Below are 19,733 nucleotides of genomic sequence, written 5' to 3'. Positions count from 1 at the left end.
TTACTTTGCATCTCATGAAGCGGAAATAACTCATTCCTCTCGTTTGAGAAATAAAAATTCGGCAGTAAATTAAAAAGGAAAAAAATTTGAACTTGGGGAAAACTGCCAAAGACAAAAAAGTAACAATAATGAAGAGCAAAGCACATAAGATGGTGTTAAGAGCTACGTTTTGTATTGTAAGAGAGAACTAAGCTAGACCCTTCTCTTATTTTATTTTTTTTATTTTTATTAATATTTTAAAAAATACATAAAAATACAACATCCAATGTCTGAATAAATATATTTAACAGGTTGCAAGATAATACCTTATTTTACACAAGAAAAAAAAATTTCAGCTTTAGAAATCTTGTTAAATAACTTCGCTGTTGTCATATATTTTCTTTTTGTCTTTTGTTTTTGTAACAAAATAAAAACTCTGAAATTACATAGAAAAAGACAAAATAGATTTGCCAAGGGATAAGATAGTTTACTGAAAACCTATTCACAATTCCACTGTAAACATTAATAAACTTTTTTTTTAAAATAGTTGCATAATTCTGTGCTCTGAATCCTTGTAAAAAGTGGAAGACCTTTTTTGAATTTTTTTTTTCCTAAATGCAGTTTTCAGTCTACTACATTCCCTTTCACAACGTATTTTGTCTTGTATACAGCTTTAAAACTGGGCACTCTGCTGAATACATTGGACTTTGGCAGTTTATCTGTATATTGCAAGTGCTTCCAAAAGCAAAAACACTATGATTATCAGAGGCTACCACGCAGCTCTGTCTGAAAAATAAACAAAAAAGTGCTGCTGCTATTTCATTTGTTTTTTCCCCATAGTGTACTGTCGTTTTTATACACTTGCCATTCATTGGAGCATACTATATGTATGCTCTTTTTTTTTTCTTTATTCAGACATTCGTCAAATTCATAAAAGTGTAATTCTTCTGTTTGGACAAAAGAAGCCATTGTGGCACGCTGACTGCTAATTTCCTATTCCTAATTAAATATTTGATAAAGATATTTAAAAAAAAAAATGAAATGGAAGAAAATTGCAATCCAGCAGAGGGGAAGTTTGGAAAAAAAATACTTGGCAATGTCAGACCAGTTGAGTGCTTTGTGTGGATAAGAGAGGGGGGAGGGGCTAAGTGTCCATGGCAGCTGACCGCTGAGGGAGGAAGGATGTTTGTGTATCACCTGCACTCTAAGGCAAGTGTGTTTTGTGGGGGAGAGGATGAAGAAGGGCTCATTCCTGTTTCTGAAGATGCTGAAGACATTGATGCTCCGGTATTGGACACTGTAAAGAGACAAACAAAATCAGATATTCAATGATTTTTTTTTTTTTTTTTAAACAAGTTTAAAGTAAATCTGAAGTGAAATTTAAAACAAAAACAGATACTCGCCTAAGGAGAGGAAAGGCTCTGGGTCCTAATGAGCCTTCCCGTACCTCCTACGGTCCCCGCGCTGGATCTCCCATTAGCAGCTTCCAACCTATCAGTCGGAGACTGCTCTCTGCCGCTGCCTGAGGCTGCGGAAGTCTTGGGAGCCCCAGTGCTTCCTGAAGATGGGCCGCTTCTTACTGCGCATGCGCAAGCAGGCTGTCGCTTGCGCAGTACTGAGCACTCGGGCTCACAAAGACTTCCGAAGCCTCGTCCGGTGGGAGATTAGAACCAGGGATCCAGAGCTGGGACGCAGGGACCGGGAGGAGAACTGGAAGGCTCATTAGGACCCAGAGCCTTCCCTCTCCTTAATTCGACTTTAACCGCTTGCCGACCACGTCAAGCCGATGGGCGTGGCCGGCAGCAGCAGCCCCAGTACCGCCTATGCCGATTGGCGTAAGGTCCTTGGGGCGGGTATTGCAGGAGATTACGCGCGCATCTCCGCATGAATGGACGTAGCGGAGCCATCAGTCTCCCAGTGGTTGGACGGCGACCGTCTAAGACGGTTTCGCCATCTAATTAACCTGTACAGCGCTGCGATCTTAGGCTGTGTTATGCGGCCCTGCAGTGGCCCTTTTTGTGAAAAATGGCCTGGTCTTTAGGGGGATTTAACACTGCGGTCCTCAAGTGGTTAAGGTTTGTTGTACATGGACCTTTGACTGCAGTTTGATGTTAGTTGATTAGTTTGTGTTTATATCAACTTAGAATGACCTCAGCCTGAGAACAGTTTACCCTCAACAGGATGGCTGGGTCATCAAATGATGGCAAACAAAGTCAAAAGTCCATGTAAACTAGCCCTATAGCTGAACGAAAGTCATGAAACAAAAACTGTAGAGCCCAATCTACACCATACAATTTTTTGTCCGATTCAATTCATTTAATCGATTCAATCCGACAAGTCAGATCAGGATTCCATTAAATTTGCAATCAAATCCAGATCGGACATGCCGGATTGAATCGAATCAATTAATCAAATCGGACAAAAAAATTCTATGGTGTACATGGGGCTTCAGCTGCAACTTATCTACAGGTATAGAGGGTAACAGGTCTGCAGGTCTTCCAGTAATTAACTACCCTTTGCAAATATAATTATTGCTGATGTACTGGAGGTATTTGGCCATTGAAGAAAATAAGCAATTATTACTGACTGTTCTAGCAGATGTCTGGACGTGTAGATAGTGTGCCACCTCTACACTCGCTCGTCCATGCAATTCTCTCCTGAAGCAATTTTCCTCAGCCCTCTATTTAGGTGCTTTGGAAAAATGGAAAAGCCCACCTTCATGCACAATTACAACAATGAGAAAGGGATCTACTACTAGAAGCTGCAGTTAAGTTAAGAGGAGAAGGGAAATTACCACCCATCTTTTTGGAACACTGCAGCTCTGCAGTAATCCTATGGCAAAGGATTCAAATGTGAGCTACGTGATAAATGCCATTTAACAACATTTTAAACTTTATCCCTTTTTCTCAGTGAGCAAAAGGCCTGTGTTAAAGGACACCTGACTCAAGGCAAAGCTACCTAAGCTAAGTACAGAGGTAGGTTTATGCTGGATACACATAGCTCCGTGCACTGTGCCTCCCCACCGCTGTAATCACTCTTTGAAATTTGATTTTAGCCAAAGATCAATGTTTTCAGACAGGAAGAGGCGGGGTTGCTTTGATGCTACCGCCTAGCAGTACCCCATACCCTCATCTTAAAGAACTTCCGAGGTCAAATAAAAAACGTGAAATACTTAACCACTCAGTTTCATTTCACCTGGTCCCAACCCTAACCCGAAGGTCAGGTTATCTTTCCTCGCACAATATGTCCGCCACAGCTTGCCACGGCTGCGCAGTCCGCATAGACACGAGTGTGGCTGCACAGCTCTAGGAGGCCTCCTAATGCTCCCGAAGTACGCACAGGTTACAGCCGGGAGTGATGATGTGAAGGGAGGAGGCCCTAGAGCTGCGCAGCCACACTAGCGTCTATGCAGACTGCGCAGCCATGGCAAGCTTTGGAGGCCATATTGTGCGGGGAAGGATAACCTGACCCGTGGGGTAGGTTCAGGACCCGACTGGGGGCTCTGGGTCCTATAGAGCCTTCTCATTCCTCTCACGGTTCCAGCGTTTTCACCTCCGTTTCAATCTACTGCCATGGGAGGCTTTGGAACTTGATTTAACCTCCCTGGCGGTTTATTAAAATCCGCCAGGGGCAGCAAATACGTTTTTTTTTTTTATTTTTCATGTAGCGAGACAATGTCTCGCTACATGATAGCCGCTGCTGAGCGGCATCCCCCCAGCCGTTCAAAGAACGGAATCTCTTGGAGGGCTTCCCCCGTCGCCATGGGGCGGGATGACATCATCGACGTCGTGACGTCAAAGGGGAATCCGATCCACCCCACGGCGCTGCCTGGCACTGATTGGCCAGGCAGCGCACGGGGTCTGGGGGGGGGGGGGGGGGGGGGCGGCTGCGGCGACGCGTATAGCGGCGGCGATCGGAGGTTACACGCAGCTAGCAAAGTGCTAGCTGCGTGTAACCAAAAAAAAATTATGCAAATCGGCCCAGCGGGGCCTGAGCGGTGCCTCCCGGCGGCATAGCCCGAACTCAGTTCGGGCTTACCACCAGGGAGGTTAAGGAGAGATAATGGGATGGGGAAGGAAAGGGATAGGAAAGAACAGAAAGCCCGCTTCTTGCTGTCTGAAAACTAAACTTTAGCCAAAAGTCACATTTTTCAAGGAATGATTGCAGGTGAGGAGGAATGCGAAGAGCAATAGATGACAAACATGTGTCTGTTCCCAGCATGAGCATACCTCTGTGCTTATCTTAGGTAGCTTTGATTAGGGTAAGGCATCAGTATTCTCCCCAGAATTTTATTCAAGCCGGGTGGCATGAAAAAGTAGCCGGGTGGGGCGAGATGAGAGAATACAGGGTCTGCGCTTCTCTGCTCAACTGCCCACCAAATGTAGCCGGGTGTAGCACCCGGCTAAAAGAGCCTGCGGAGAACACTGGGCATGCTTTAAGATTTGTTTTATCTTGTAGTAAAAATAAAAACTAACCTCCCAAAAAACAACACAAAACACAAGACTCACCTTCACGCTCTTTCTTTTTTAACCGTTTCCGCCGCCTATCTATTGTGGCTACTTCAGACTTTAAAGACATGTAGTATTTTCTGATTTCCTGTAGCTTGTCCTGGAGAAAAACAATCCTCTCTGTGCCATTCATAGTCTCCAATTCACCTGGGTAGAGAGAGTAACAACATTAATGAAATGTCCCCAAGTCAGCGGCTCTCTACAACATCTCAGAAGGTACTTGCCTTATATATTGTTCATAAGAATTGCTAATACATATACTTTCACTATTTTACTACTGATAATAATGTTTGGAGTTCAGTAAAGCATTTGTGATGAATTTAACTGTACAAGATAATCATTTATAAATGGGATTATGAAGCTGCTTAAAGCGTACCGCTGGTGACCAGCAAAAAGTTGATCCTCTAGGTTATAACAGGCTGGCAAACTGCATTAGACTTAAGTGCCACCGCAGCAGCACGTATCCCTACCGCCTTGAGGACCTCAGCCCTTCTGAATCTCCAGCACATGAGATACAGGAAAGGGCGCAACCATTTTCCTCAAGGGGGTGGGGCTACGCACCAGAGAATGGCTGATACGGGGCTTCGGTGACATCTAATGCAGTTTTTTAGCCCAATATAACCTGTCCTCAGAGGACCAAGTTGAAGGCAAAAAGATGTGTAGGTAAAATCTAATGCATCTTTATTTTATCACCTTTAAATGGGACTAGGTAGGCAAATGCAAGACCTGTGCTGCAGCAGATTCCCTGAATTTTTAGGTGGGCACGTAAGGGAGAGGATTCTTCCCTCTTGTGTCTGAGAACATTTACTGTTCAAATGGAGCCTGAATTGTCTCACTCCTTTTTCTCTCTCCGTTTTTTTTTTGCTGCTGCCAGTCTATATTTCAGTCGCGTTTCTTGTTTTCATGTAGAGCTGGAGATTAATCTCCCCCCTTATCTTATGCAGCCTGTGAGTGATGTAGTCCATGACTACGAGTAAAGCTCTGAGTGATTAAGAAATGATGATCCTCAATCGGCACACTCAGTTAAAATGAAACCTGAGATGACACACACACCAAAAAAAAAAAAAACCTACATACCTGGGGCCCCCCTCCGGCCTAATCGCTCCCTCTGCGCCATGCTCCACCTCTTGGATCTACTGTAATTGCTTCCAGCATCTTCGGCAGTCGGGGCTTACTGTGCATGCGCTGGCACAGAACTCTCCTGACCGCGGAGGCAAGACTGAGGAGGCGGCACAGCAGACTTGCAAATGCACCAACTGTCCGAAAATACTGGGGGGGGGTGTGTGTGTGTGTGTGTGTGTGTGTGTGTGTGTGTGTGTGTGTGTGTGTGTGTGTGTGTGTGTGTGTGTGTGTGTGTGTGTAGGTGTGTGTGTGTAGGTGTGTGTGTGTAGGTGTGTGTGTGTAGGTGTGTGTGTGTGTGTGTGTGTGTGTGTGTGTGTGTGTGTGTGTGTAGGTGTGTGTGTGTGTGTAGGTGTGTGTGTGTGTAGGTGTGTGTGTGTGTGTGTGTGTGTGTTTTCTCAGGTACACTTTGAAAATCTCCCTTATGGGGAAGTTTATTCTACAAAAAGAAAAAATGTTTGCAGTGGTTCTCCGTTGCCTTTAAATGTTCAGTTTTAACTGCACTAGTAGCTGCTCACTTTGGCCTTAGGACACTAGATGGCACCAGAGAGAATGAATGTCCCTCGCACTCATTCTCACGTCACCTCCCTGTCTTGTCAGTGGAATGTACTTCTTACACTTCCATGTTGCCTTGGTGGAAAAAGCAGAGCTTGACTGGCTCTGAGCTACTGCAAGAGGCATTCTGTGCCTCCGCTCATTCGGATGGGAGTGAGGTCGCATGCACTCTTTCACAAGCCCTTGTTGAAGAGGTTCATGTTTTCACACATACAGACACACATGGTGTGCAAAAAACATATACAAAAAAAAAAACAACTAAGGAGTGTGGTCCAAGCCTCAGCTTATTACACAACTCTGTCCATCTCTGATAGAGCTGAAACGGCTTTGCAGACTTCTCCAGTATCACTACAGTACAGAGAACTTGGGGAGGATAGAGGCTGGGCACTAGACGCTGTACACAAGAGCCTGCTGCACACTGACTAGGGACTGTCTACAAAACGTAGTATGATTTGTTATCAGTGGCTAAGCAGATGCAGTCATTAGAACAATTGTGCTTTTTTTTCTCCTTGCCCAGACTCCTCAAGCATACACTTCAGTACACAACACTTGGGGAGGGGATGAGACTGGGGGTATCCGTGTTGTACACAAGACCCTGGTGCACACTGAATAGGGACTGTCTACAAATCGATGTCTGCAAAACTTTTTATAATTACTTATCAGTGGCTAAGCAGATGTAGCAACGTTTTTTTCTCCATGCCCTTAGTTGTCAGTTTCTAAGGATAGGGAAAATAAACGCCTCCACCCACAGGGCCCCAAGTGTTGCTGCATCGCTTGCACAGGGTCTATTGTTACGCCCCTGCTCAGGCTGCAGAGGATCACTGCTCCCCTATCTGCCAGTAAAGCCAAACATTACTATCCAAACTTATTACTTCAGCAGCACTTCCTGAAATAACAAACACAGGAACATTCATCCTTTTCACAACTGTACTAACCAGCTGACTTACTGAGCTGAAATGTCCATTTGTACGTCCTCGGTGAGGAGTGCTGGTGCTTCTCTCGATGCTTGTCCTTCTCAACATCTTTTATGTGTGGTGAGGTGATTCTAGCCGGCGACCTTGTGATCTTCTGGGGCTTGGAAGCGTTTGTATGCTTGGGAGTACACTTACTCGCGCTATCCATGGCACAAAGATCTTCACTGTCACTACTCTGACCTGAAAAATAACATACAATGATTATTTACAAAAATGAGGCATTATGAAACGCTAAAATGTAACTAAAGTGTCAAAATTGTGCAGCTTTCCAAGTAGTCAATAATCCATAATAGGCTGGAAAACAGTCTTGTCAAGTTTTTGAAGGAAAGGGGCCTTTAGATAGGTGTACTTTATAAATACACTCAAAGCCTGGAGTAAAGGTAAGTGTATGAGAAAAATCCTGGAGTCCCATAGTCTTTTTTTGATATTTAAAAGTCAATCAAGTAGATTTAAAAGTTTTGACCATCTCATATATATTTTAAATGTTAATTCAGATCATATGCAGACAAATCCTGTGCTAGCTGAACTTTTTATTATATGCACTCATGTGTTTATTTTAGCCATGCAGGAGATTTATGACCTTTAATTACTTATCAGCGAGAGTCATGATTGCAGAGAATCTGTCATATAGAGCCCTAGATTCTTAACCATTACAGGGAGAAGAATAAAGGAACACTGGTTAGTGCTATGTAGGACTGGTTTTGAAATCATCCATATATGCTCATCTCATTAGGAAGGTATATTCACAATAGAACGGTCAACTTAGTGTGTGCAGATGGCACACGCTAAGCTTACTGGTGATTCGTGCATTTTATGTAGTGAGTAACGCATATTACATAACTTTCTTTAAACTAATAACACCAGCACCATAATACGTTCTGTTAGACACCCTCTCAACAGATGCACCTATTGCCAGGCGGATCGCTCTGAAACAGCCGTATCAGTCCGCCGACAGTGCGTACACACGCCGGACTGTCGTTGGCACGCCCACCCAGCGGGAGGTAACGACGGACCCGTCGTTGCCACCAGTTCGGCGTGTGTACGCACCTTTAGATTGTAAGCCTCTGGCAGGGCTATCTCCCTTAGTGTTTCCAGCTTGATTATGCAATCTTACTGTCAGTCACCCCTCTTGTGGACTAGAACAGTCTGTATTTTGACCTATGACTCTGTTCTGTTATCAAATCAGTTGCATGATCTTGTTTTGTTGTGAGTTTCCTGTATGTCCTACCTTGTATGTTAACCCATTTATCTATTGTGCAGCGCTGCGTAATATGTTGGCGCTTTATAAATACAATAATAATAACACTTACATTGCTAGCTTAACCGGCAAGGACAAGCAGGCCAGAGGAGCAGTCACCGTAGGTAAGTAATGCCAATTGTCATAACCCCGCCCCCTCCAGCCACACATTATTATACCTGTAAAGTACCATATTTTTCGTCTTACAAGACCCACTTTTCCCAGCGATTTTTGGATCGATTGCAAAAAAAATATGTGCACCCATGTACAGGGTTTTCGTGATCGCAATGCAAACATGCATAGAAAAGAGGCTTTTTTTGTGCGTCTCCTAAGGCAAAAAATATGGTACCCCCAAACTGAGCACCAGCAGATTAAAGTAAAGATATGTATCCTGTCAGGGTTATGACACATTTCACATCTCCCTTCGTACCTTCCTGACCACCCCCCTATATTATTCCACGGGGCTTCCCATCAAATATGGAGTGTAGGAGACGGTCATCGTTTTTTCCACACCCTGTCCCTTCTAGTTGCCATCTCTTTCCTCCCAGTATCCGCTCCCTTACCATTCCCCCTCGCTCCTGTCACAGCTAGCCTCACACATGTGCAGAAGATCTTTGTGCTCGTGTTTGGGGCTTACATAAGGAGCCCTAACCCAGAAGCTGTTCCGGGGGCAGCACCATTTTAAAAATGTAGAAGCCGGTTTTGGCGCAGAGACAGTAAACAAACAGTACAATGTAGGACGAAGAGCGGATTCCAGGCTGAATCTGCAGGAGGTAAGTATTTGAAATGTATGATTATTTGCTTTCGTTTTTTTAATACACGGGTACTTTCAGCATAATATGTGTTTTCTGCGCACAATAAATTATTTTGCAAATATACCGTCGCTTCAGGTACAAGTAGTATGGATATGTCCATCCATTTCAATCTCTTGCCCCTTAACGGACTCCTAACCTATACCCTTGGAGAAACAGTAGAGGTCAAGCTACCCTGGTGGAAGCATTGGGGTTTCTTGCACAAGGACTCCTTAGCGGTTAGGTAATGGTCCTAGGAAGGATTCCAACCCTAGTCACCTCTGTCAAATCTGGTGGTCTTAATCAGTACACTATACAGTGCAATACAAATCATTCTGTATGCCTTCCAATTTATTTTTGGCGACTTGCTGGAAACCATAGCAACAGTATCCACCTTGGTGTAAAGAATACCCAGAATATTTCTCTCTGTGTTTCATTGGTTCATGAGTCTACACAAAGCAGGAGGTAAAACCTATAGCACCATAATGGATACACTGTGACACATTCATTCCACAGGAAGGAGGGATCCAAAGCCCCATACACACGCTCAACAGCAGTCTTTTATGCAGCACAATTGTTGAACAATTTGTTGTGATACAAGTTGAAACAGCTTAAAAAAGTATTTTGCTATTGTTCAAAAAGCTGATAAGACTGATAACAAGTCAATCCAACAGTTGGATTGACTTCTTAACTTTTTGAACAATAGCAAAATACTTTTTTTAGCTGTTTCAACTTCTTTCACGACAAAAGGTGTTCAACAATTGTGCTGCATAAAAGACCGCTGTTGAGCGTGTGTATGGAGGAATTAGAGCTCTGCGCATATGAAATCTGGAGTAATCACTCCCATCTTAGAGAAAAGCAAGGCAGCTTTCACAGTGATACATGCAGAGCTCCTTAGCAGTGACCTGAGAAAAGACCAAAGTACCCGCAGATAGGTCTGTGTAACACAGTTCATTAAAATGCTTGAACTATACAGAGAGGACTTGATAAGGATTCCTTTTTATACTGGACAAGGCATAGCTACACTTTATGTCATCCACTAAATCGAAGCACCAATAGGGAAGTTCTGGGAGCTGGAAGGGGATGGCTTTAGCTCAGCCTTAACAGAAAAGGTTGACATTAGCAGGCAGAATACACTGAGCACACACTAATATAACCAGGAAGAACACTGCTCACCTATCCCATTCTTTTCTATTTTCAAGGAAGTGCTCAATCGCTTTGGTGTTCGCTTCTGTTTCTTCGCTAGTGTTCCGAGGTTGCTCTCACTGATCCGCTTATGGCCTGAAAGGACAAGAAATTCTGTTTAATACAGCATTTGCCATTACAGAAACTTGTAACCATCGTAAACACAGAAATATGGAACTGTGCTCAGACTATTTTGCTTATCCACATTTATTTACAGCTGGAGCATTCTAAAAAATAATTTACAGGAAGCGTTTTTTAGATTAAAGTCGTCTGAAACTCTGACATAACATTCAATGAAAATGTGTTTTCCTATTGTTTTATTACTCATACAGTTATCATATTTGCTTTTGTGCATAAGTAATATTGTCCGTTTACAAATGAAAAGTTTCCAAAGTGTAGTTTATCATGCCCTAAATGCTGTCATTGCATTTTATTCAAACTGCTTTTTATTATATATTCTAATTAGCTTTTCTGAAGAGTGTGTGTGTGTGTGTCACAGAGAAGCTCCTTTTCACTTGTTAACTGTGATTACACACACTGTAAAAAGATTGGAATGTAAACAAATATACTGTTATCTACAGTTTGGATGTGGATTGAAGCTGAATAGCAGGACAAACTGCTTTGGTTTAACCATTTCAGTGATGTTCTGCTAAAAAAAAATTCTGGGATAGTAGCTTTCAAGCTGTGAGGAATCTTTTAGAGCAAAATAGAAATGCTGCCTTTCAGACCACTTTAAAGCAAACCTGTGAGAAAATAACTAAAATTCCATATATTCTCGAATATAAATTTGACCCTTTTAACCACCTTGGGGCCGCCTAACGCCGATTGGCGGCCGCAAGGTGGCTCCCCCAGGGCCGCCAAGGCATCAAGTCCTGGGGAAGGAGATTAGCTTGAGTGACGGAGCTCTATTGGTGGGCAGATTCATTTGTGTGCTAAGTTGTATAGCCCTGCAGCAAGCTGTTAAAGCTGCAGTGGCCTGAATTGTAAAGGACACATCCGAGCAACCTAAAAATAAAAAAATCCACTTACCTGGGGCTTCCTCCAGCCCCTGCCAGCCATCCTGTGCCCTTGCTGCAGCTCCGCTCCACGCTAGTGGTCCGGGGTCCCCTCCAGCGCAAGATGTCCACTGCGCCAGCAGCTCTCAGAGTCGCGCTGACATCATCCGGACTGTACTGTGCAGGCGCACTACCGCCCGGATGACGTCAGTGCGACTCAGTGAGCCGCATGCTGGAGCGCAGGAAGATGTCGACCTGGCATCTGCACCAGAGGGGTCGAGAGCTGCGGCGAGGGCACAAGACAGCTGCAAGGGGCTGGAGGAAGCCCCAGGTAAGTGGATTTTTTATTTTTAGGTTGCTAGGACCATCTATTTAGGTGGTTAAAGGAAGCATCAAGCAATAACTAGAAAATTACATCTACTTACCCGGGGCTTCTTCCAGTCCCTGGCAACCGATATGTCCCAGGATCCCCTCCGATGCAGATGCCGACCTCGCCAGGTCGCCATCTGCTGCGTGAGAGCCGCTCGTGGTCGCGATGGCGTGGTTTGGAAAGTACTGAGCAAGCACAGAACACTCCAAACCAAGTCATCATGACCAAGAGTGGCTCTTGCGCATACGCAGTAGAGGTCGGCCTGGGGACCAGAAGGAATTAACAGCTGAATTTGGGGACCCAGAGAGGTTAATGACTGCACTGCAAAAATTATTGCAACCAGTAACCCCTCCTGGCCCTTAAGCGCATCCGATAACTCCTCCAGGTCCCAAAGTGCAGCAATTATCCATTCCCCCTGCATAGTAAGCACTGCAGCCCAATATCTTTCCCCCGTCCTTTGCGTGTTATTTGATGTGGCCACTATACACAAAACTGAACAAGACAAATTATAAAACAGGATAGAAGACAAGTGCTGGACACAATATCTGATTTGTGGTCCACTCTTTTCACTCTGGATGCAGCCAGCGCCGTTAAAGAGGAGCTGTTAGGTAAAGGGTCTCAGAAAAAAAAAAAAAAACACATATCAGTAGTTCCATGTTTGTCTGTCTCCTATGAAGCCAATTGTGATGTCATATCCTCCCTGCTTCCTGATGATTCCACTCACAAAAAAGATCGTAATGGACAACACTACTGTACAGTGAATATTAATTAGCCATGTGGCTAGGAACAATAGCGGACTCATGCAGTGTACTCTAACAGAACATATGCCCTGTGATTTTTCAGTGCTGGCTGCTGTTACAAGCTGCTGTAACATGAGCCTGTAACGTCTCACTGAGAAAGCAGCCTTAGGGCGTGATAGGGAAATGAAGGGGGATGACCCAAGGTACTGCATTGGGGAGAAGAGGCAGCCCCAGAATGCTTTGCAGTATCTGTTATTCGGCCTGCGTCCTCCTTAGGAGCTTGGGAATAAGGAGCCTTGCTGTTCAGCACACATCATAGTAAGAGAGATTTTTAACTTCAGTATTGCCTTTTTGGCTTCCTTCTAAACTGTTTAACACAGGAGAATAGAGGTTTAAATTAGCTTTTGCAGCCTGACAGTTACTCTTTAAATCAAGCTGTGATTGAGTAAAGGCCCATACATGCTTGATTGATCGATCGATGAAACCCGACAGGGATCAGGACCCAAACACTAATTCATAATCACGAGGCTCTACAGACTTACAGGCTAACAACGCTTTCAGTTGCAATGTGGGGAGGGCAAGCAAAGCATCACAGACGTGACATCACGCAGCAGATGAATAGAGTACAAAGCCATTGCCTGAGTTGATCCGCCTGGTGGACCGACAGTCGGGGGCTGCTGTACACACACTGGATTATCAACTGGGGCAGTCGTTATTGGCCGCCTCAGCTGACTTTTCCCTAGCATGTGTACAGGCCCTAACACTAAAAACCGGGAACAATAGATGCGCCAGACTACATATCCCATCATCCCTGCATTACAGAAATAAACATGCATCATCCACATGAGGATGCGGATTTGTAAATCATAGTAGCTGGTCTCAAACAAATGTTAAGACCATGATCTGCTTGTAGTTACCATAAGCCTGGTACACACTGTATTTTGATTGGCAATTTTTACTTCTTTCATGTAGTATACGGGATAACAGATTTTGAATACTACGAGCAGATTGTGTCGGTAAACTATCATACTACATAAAGGTGGTAAAATTGGCCAATCAAAGTTGAAGGTGTGTACCAGGCTTTAGCCTCCCTGCCGGTATGATTATTGCCAGATTTTAGGGCCTTTTCAGCACGTTTCTGGCCCTAAAATTAGGGGAAAAAATAATGTCACCAGAACGCCAGCAGCAGCCCCAGCACTTACTCAGCTCCCTGGGCTACAGCACTGCAATTTTCCCTCCATCCTCCAGGTGGTGTTGTAACCACGATCTCACCGGTGATACAGAGCCTAGGAGGACAGGAAGCAGAACAGCTACCGATCTCTGGATCCCCAGGAGGTGATTAAAAACACTGGCTGCGTGCTATACTCTGCACTAAACTCCCGGCAGCTTACCGCCAGGGAAGTTAAAGAGAAACCATGACCAAGAATATAACTTCATCCCAATCAGTAATCGATACCCCCTTTCCCATGAGAAATCCATTCCTTTTCACCGACAGATCATCAGGGGGCTCTGTATGGCTGATAAGGTGGTGAAACCCCTCCCACAGGAAACTGTGAGGACCATGGTCCTGGCAGTTTCCTGTCTGTGAACCTCGTTGCATTGTGGGAAATAGCTGTTTACAGCTGTTTCCAATTGCCAAAAAAGCAAACAGCAGCTACTTCCAGTGACATCACCTGCCAGCAGTAAAAAATGTCACCATGTGATAAATGTCAGAATGTAAATCAAGGAGAGGAAAGATCTTACAATGGGCAAACACTGACTAAACCATTTATACATAATTATTGTAAAAATGAAGCACTTTTTTATTACATTATTTTCACTGGAGTTCCTCTTTAACCACTTCACCCCAAAGCGGTTTTTACCCTAAGGCTGCTTACACACCAAGACGTTACAGGCGCACGTTAGTGCGCCTGTAACGCTCCCCCAACGCACAGCAATGTAACACAAGTGGGCTGTTCACACAGCCCACGTTGCGTTACATGTAACGCTGCACGTTCTGTGCAAAGTGCAGCATGCTACGGCGTTGGAGCGGCTATAGCCGCGTTAGACTGTTTGCACATGCGCAGTGGGGGGCGGATAGGAGGCGGGGAGAGCCAGCTACAGTAGCCGCGCACATGGCTACTTAATATTCACTGCACTGGCGGGCGCTGATTGGCCGGCGGGACCACGTGATGCAGAGTGTCTCGCTCCGCATCACGTGGTCCCGCTGGCCAATCAGCGCCACTCTGGGAGACATTATAGGACTCGAGCCGCCTAACGCGGCTCACTCTACCGTCGGCTCTTGCAGCACCATACGTTGTGTTAGGTGCACGTTATGCGACCTTAACGTGGCACCTAATGCAACGTCTTGGTGTGCAAGAAGCCTAAAGGACAAGAACGATTTTCACCTTTCAGTGCTCATCCCTTTCATTTGCCAATAACTTAAACACTACTAATCACAATGAAATAATCTATATCTTGTTTTTTTCACCCCCAATTAGGCTTTTGGGGGTTAATATTATTTACAATAATTACTTTCATTTTCTATGCATTTTAAAGGGAAAAACAAGGAAAAAAATTAAAAAAAATACACTATTTCATCCTCTATAGTTTTAATATAAACACTGCTACTGTACATAAAACCCACACATTTTATCTGCTTATTTGTTCTGGTTAAACCAACCAGAAGATACAAAGATGACTGGCACTCAAAGTTTGCTGGATAGTAGCAGCTGGATTATTAGACCGAACAGACTGTGCTCACCACCAAGTAGATCATACATCCAAAGTTCTAGAAGAAAAGTAGTTCTGGCACCAGTCTGCTGCTTCAGTGAAAATTTTTAATCCAACAGGTACAGTAAGGTTAACATCAGAGAGTACAAAAGGAAGACCTGACAGCAGTTTTGCAGGTCTCCCTGTTTCGTCAGAGGCCGAAGCAGGGAGACCTGCAAAACGGCTGTCAGGCCGTCCTTTTGTACTCTCTGATGTTAACCTTACTGTACCTGTTAGATTAAAAATTTTCACTGAAGCAGCAGACTGGTGCCAGAACTACTTTTCTTCTAGAACTTTGGCTATTTGTTCTGGTTATCACAAGATTTTAATTATGTCCCTAGTACAAAGTATGGTGACAATATGTTATTTGGAAAACCGTGCATTTTTTCCTATGGTTTTTTCCCCCCACTAATCTCACGCGCACAGCGGCAGCAGCACTGTTTGACTAAAAACGTACTGGAGCCATTGAGAGGCTCTAGTAGGACGTTTTTATAAGTCTGCTTGTCATTAAGTGGTTAAACTCCAGTGGTTAAAAGTGCACCGGAGAAGAGTAAAAAAAAGATACACATCCCTTGGGCTTCCTCCAGGCTGATCGCTCCATTACTGTCTTCCCAGGCTGCCTCGATCCTCTGCTAGGCAGGCCGGTAATTCTTCCAGTTGGCTCCGGTGCAGTCTGGCCGTGCTTACTCCCCTGCTGCTGGGAGCACGCAGCAGGCACAGTACCTCCGACTGGAGGAAATACCGGGGCCTCTAGCGAAGGATCAAGACGACCTGGGAAAATGGAGAGGGAGCGATCAGCCTGGAGGAAGCCCAATGGATGTATAATTTTTTTTTTTTTTAATCGGCTCAGATTTCCTCTAAGCCTGTATGGATAGGTGCAAAGAGCCCAGCTTTAACTTAAACATTCAGTTTCAAAGCGAAATTTACAATCAGAACAAGTGCTCATGGGGCTGGAGGCATCCCCAGGTAAGTATAAATAAGGGCCAGTGTACCATCTCAGGTCCACTATAAATGTGTCAGAAGCCACAGAAATGGAATGGTACAGCTCTCCATTCGGCCAGTCTGACACCAACAGCCTATTACAAATAGTTTTCAATAATTTATCAAATGTTCATGTATAAAAATTGTACAAGTGTCCTCTTTACTTTTGCCCGACCCCTATGCTAGTTTTCCTAGATACTTTTATAAAGCAAACCACATCAATGAATCAGTCTATTTCTGACCTTGGAAAGCATGTCCAAGGTCAGAAAAGTGGTGAAACTGAGCCCCCAGATAGGTGTGGGAATGTTTACAGACGTGTGTGTGCTATATAGAGTGGCTCCATCTCCTCCTAATTTGCTCCGGTATGGGCAGCAAACCAGATCCAGTTGGTGACCTTTGAACCAGATGTACTTGGGCACTCCTGGCTCTCTCCCGGTCTTGGCACATGGACAGAGCGATGGAAATAAGACATTGCACATTCGCCACTCAAGTACATCGGGTTCAAAGGTCTCCAACTGGATCTGGAAGAAACAGGTCGAAATGGGAAAGGTCTATACACCCTAAAGTATTCCTGACCCAAGGCTACCCTGCTACCCAAGGTAAACACAAAGGTATGTTCATGCTGGATCTACTACCAATGTGCCCCGTGCACTTCTCTTCAGTAATCACTCAAATTTTCAGACAGGAAGAGGCAGGCTTGCCACAAGGTCAAGGCAAGTGAGTTGGTAGGGAGCAGGAAGGAATGGAAGGATGATAGGAGGAAACATAATAGCAAGCCTGCCCCTTCCTGTCTGAAAATCTGTCATCAACCATCCCTGGAGCTCACTTTCAGCACGATTAATACTGCACCGAATTCAGGTCCTGGTGTGGCTGCAGAGGATCGTACGGGTCACCAAGTCTGGCATGAAGCTTTCAAATCATATGCAAGGCTCCCACACTATACTGGGGGGTGTACACATTACAAACCACAGAACATACCTTTATCTCGCAACTCTGCTTCTTGTTGTGCTGTCATACTGCAGTTGCTGGAAGTGGTGCTGGCCTCAAAGCCATTAGCAGACTCGCTCTCACAAAGGCCTTCTTGTGATTCTTCCGCCACACTGTCCACCTCAATCGTTATATCACTCTCACTCTTTATACTGTGAGACTCGTCATGGCTAAGTGCAAGGGGAGAAGCAACAGAGTACGTTTGAGGCTGGACAGCAGGGGGCAGTGTGGGGGCAAGTAGTGTTGGTGTGTCGGGCTCCACTTTCTCTATGGCCATGTCCTCTATTTTGTCTTTTTCATCGATATCGTCCAGATCTTCATGGCAAACTAGAGTCTCTGGGCCGATCAAAGGCATTGTGTCATCCTGTTCCTCTTTCTGGGACATCCTAGAGATGTCATTCATGGGTAGGTCATGGGCCTCAGTCCTAGTGCTCTGCACATGCTCTAACTCAGCTGTTAAGGAAGGCATTTCCTCATTTACATTCCGCAACTCCTCCTCCTTAATGGCATTAAAGTGTTCCTGAGTCTCACAGATTTCAGCAGGTTTCTCCTTGGGTGTGATGATGGGCAGTTCCAGCTCACACTCTCTGCGGAGCTTCTTCTCTGGAGAGGCCTGCTCCACCGGTTTCCTCTTAAACCCTTTCTTCTCTTTAGCCAGTGGGTCAATTGGAAGACTCAACTCCTTGGGAGAAAAGGACAGTTCTTTATTCTGCAGTGCTGCAAAAGATAAGAAGTCCAGAGCTTCTGCTTCTACTTTAGGCTCTTCCAGATATTCTTCCTGAGTCACCGGTGAAGGTTTTGTGACCTCTGGAGAAGGCTCCTTCGTTTTACTTCTCCTCCCCTTAGGCTTTGGCAGGTTTTCGGCTTCTTTCTTTACTTCTTCAATTTGTTCCGTTTGCTTCCCATAAATCTGAACTATTTGTTCACTTTCTTCCACGTCTTGCTTCAACATCTCTACGGGCTTCACTGGACTGATTTCTGGATCTTTAGCAGAAAAAATTACCGGGACAGGCTCTGGCTCGGGGATCTCTTCAAGCACAGGGTCTTCCTTCTCCTCGGGTTCTTCTTCAACCTTTGGTGAAGCCTCTTCTTTCTGAGGTTCCTTTTCTGTATTTTCCTCTGACTCACAATCGGACGAGGATGAGTCTATAATCATAAACAACATGTAAAAATTGGAATCCTAGTGAATGTTCTCTGCACATTTCACAATGCAGAATAAAAGTTAACTTCAGAAAAAAAGAATAAATAAAAGGCTAACAAACCCCAAAACTAAACAAGGGGACTATGGTAAGCAATCATGTTACGAGTATATAGAGCAGTGTAGTTATTTTTTTAAAAAACGAACCTCCCTATAAGAGGGGTTTGTAATGGTGTGTGCAGCAGAGAATGAGGGTAGTATCATTACTTACCTACGGTGTACTGGCCTCTGGCCATACGACATGCGCCATTTTCTTCTTGCCATTGCTGTCGGGGGTCACGCGCATGCTGCGATGCATGCTGGGAGATGTAGTCCGGGAGAGGAGTGTACAGTGCTGTACTCACATCTCCTGGACTACATCTCCCAGCATGTGTGACCCTCGCTGTGGTCAGCTTGGGAAGATGGCGCTTGTCGTACAGGCTGGGGGCCAAAGGATCAACAGGGAGGTTTGTTTTTTAAAAAGTAAAAATACGCTGCTCATGTTTATCGTAATATGGTGTGACAAAGTCGATACCCAGGAGGTAATCGATTTGTCCCAGGTTGTGTTGGATGGGAGGTACATTCCACCTGGGATCAGACGCTACATCCAGTAGCAGCTCCGGAATAAAAAGGTTTTGGCTGTCTGTCACATGGACAGAGGTTAAAAACCTTACTTGGGTCCGGAGCTGACCAGATGCAGAGTGGGCGGGCGCATCTGGTCGCCAGATCCTGGGTGGATCGATTGCTCTGTGTATGTGGGCTTCTGCTGGAGAAGGCTCACACAGGGTTAACAGAGCAGCTTTGAAAGGCTGGAGTAGGAGGAGAGAGAGTGGGTGTGACCAGCAAGGTCTGGAAGTCTGCTGAGAAAGACTTCACGTTTGATTCCAGGAAGCTGGTTTTTGCTCTGGAGAGAAAGTGCAGGCTGCACATGGAGTTTGGTGTGTTCCTGATATTGAAAGCTGAATGTAAGCTGCTGGCCTGGACTGGCCTTTTTGTTTTCATTTGAACTGTACTTTACAAACTGCCAAAAGACTGCTGTTTAAGAAGCCTGCTGTCCAATAAACTATTGTTTGTTTTGGAAAATACACCTGTCTGTGCTGCTATCTCCCGCTGAGTACTCACCATTTGCAGCTGATCCCTCACAATGGGCTCCAGCTATAACTGGCACCAAAATTACTCAGAGATCTGCTATATCCGCAATTCACATTACGGCCTATGGCAGTGCCTAAATCCTGGCTCGCCTGAGGAAACTCATGCAAACACGAGTTAAACCATTCAAACTCCATGCAAAAAGTGTAATTATGGCTATAAACAAAAGCAGAGACTCTACTGCTGCAAATTCAGTTCTAGCCACTAAGCTTATGGACATCTTAATGATAATGGA

At 44.7% G+C, this 19,733-nt stretch overlaps 1 protein-coding gene across 2 annotated transcripts in view; it reads right to left on the bottom strand.

Annotated features, from left to right (window-relative positions):
* Positions 1–325: 325 nt before the first annotated feature.
* ARID4A (AT-rich interaction domain 4A) overlaps positions 326–19,733 on the bottom strand; it is a 147,823-nt gene continuing 128,415 nt past the window's right edge. For both annotated transcript variants that reach the window (XM_068254197.1, XM_068254196.1), the window contains 5 exons: positions 17,164–18,318; positions 10,340–10,444; positions 7,109–7,315; positions 4,488–4,634; positions 326–1,276 (listed from right to left, as the gene is read on the bottom strand). In XM_068254197.1, the coding sequence (XP_068110298.1) occupies positions 1,173–1,276; positions 4,488–4,634; positions 7,109–7,315; positions 10,340–10,444; positions 17,164–18,318 (1,718 nt within the window). In that variant the 3' untranslated portion in view covers positions 326–1,172. The remainder of the gene's footprint in view (positions 1,277–4,487; positions 4,635–7,108; positions 7,316–10,339; positions 10,445–17,163; positions 18,319–19,733) is intronic.

Source organism: Hyperolius riggenbachi, chromosome 9 (genome assembly GCF_040937935.1).
Source record: "Hyperolius riggenbachi isolate aHypRig1 chromosome 9, aHypRig1.pri, whole genome shotgun sequence".
In the NCBI taxonomy this organism is placed as follows: domain Eukaryota; kingdom Metazoa; phylum Chordata; class Amphibia; order Anura; family Hyperoliidae; genus Hyperolius; species Hyperolius riggenbachi.
The sequence above is the reverse complement of the archived record's forward strand: the minus strand, read 5'-3'. Positions and strand labels throughout refer to the sequence as shown.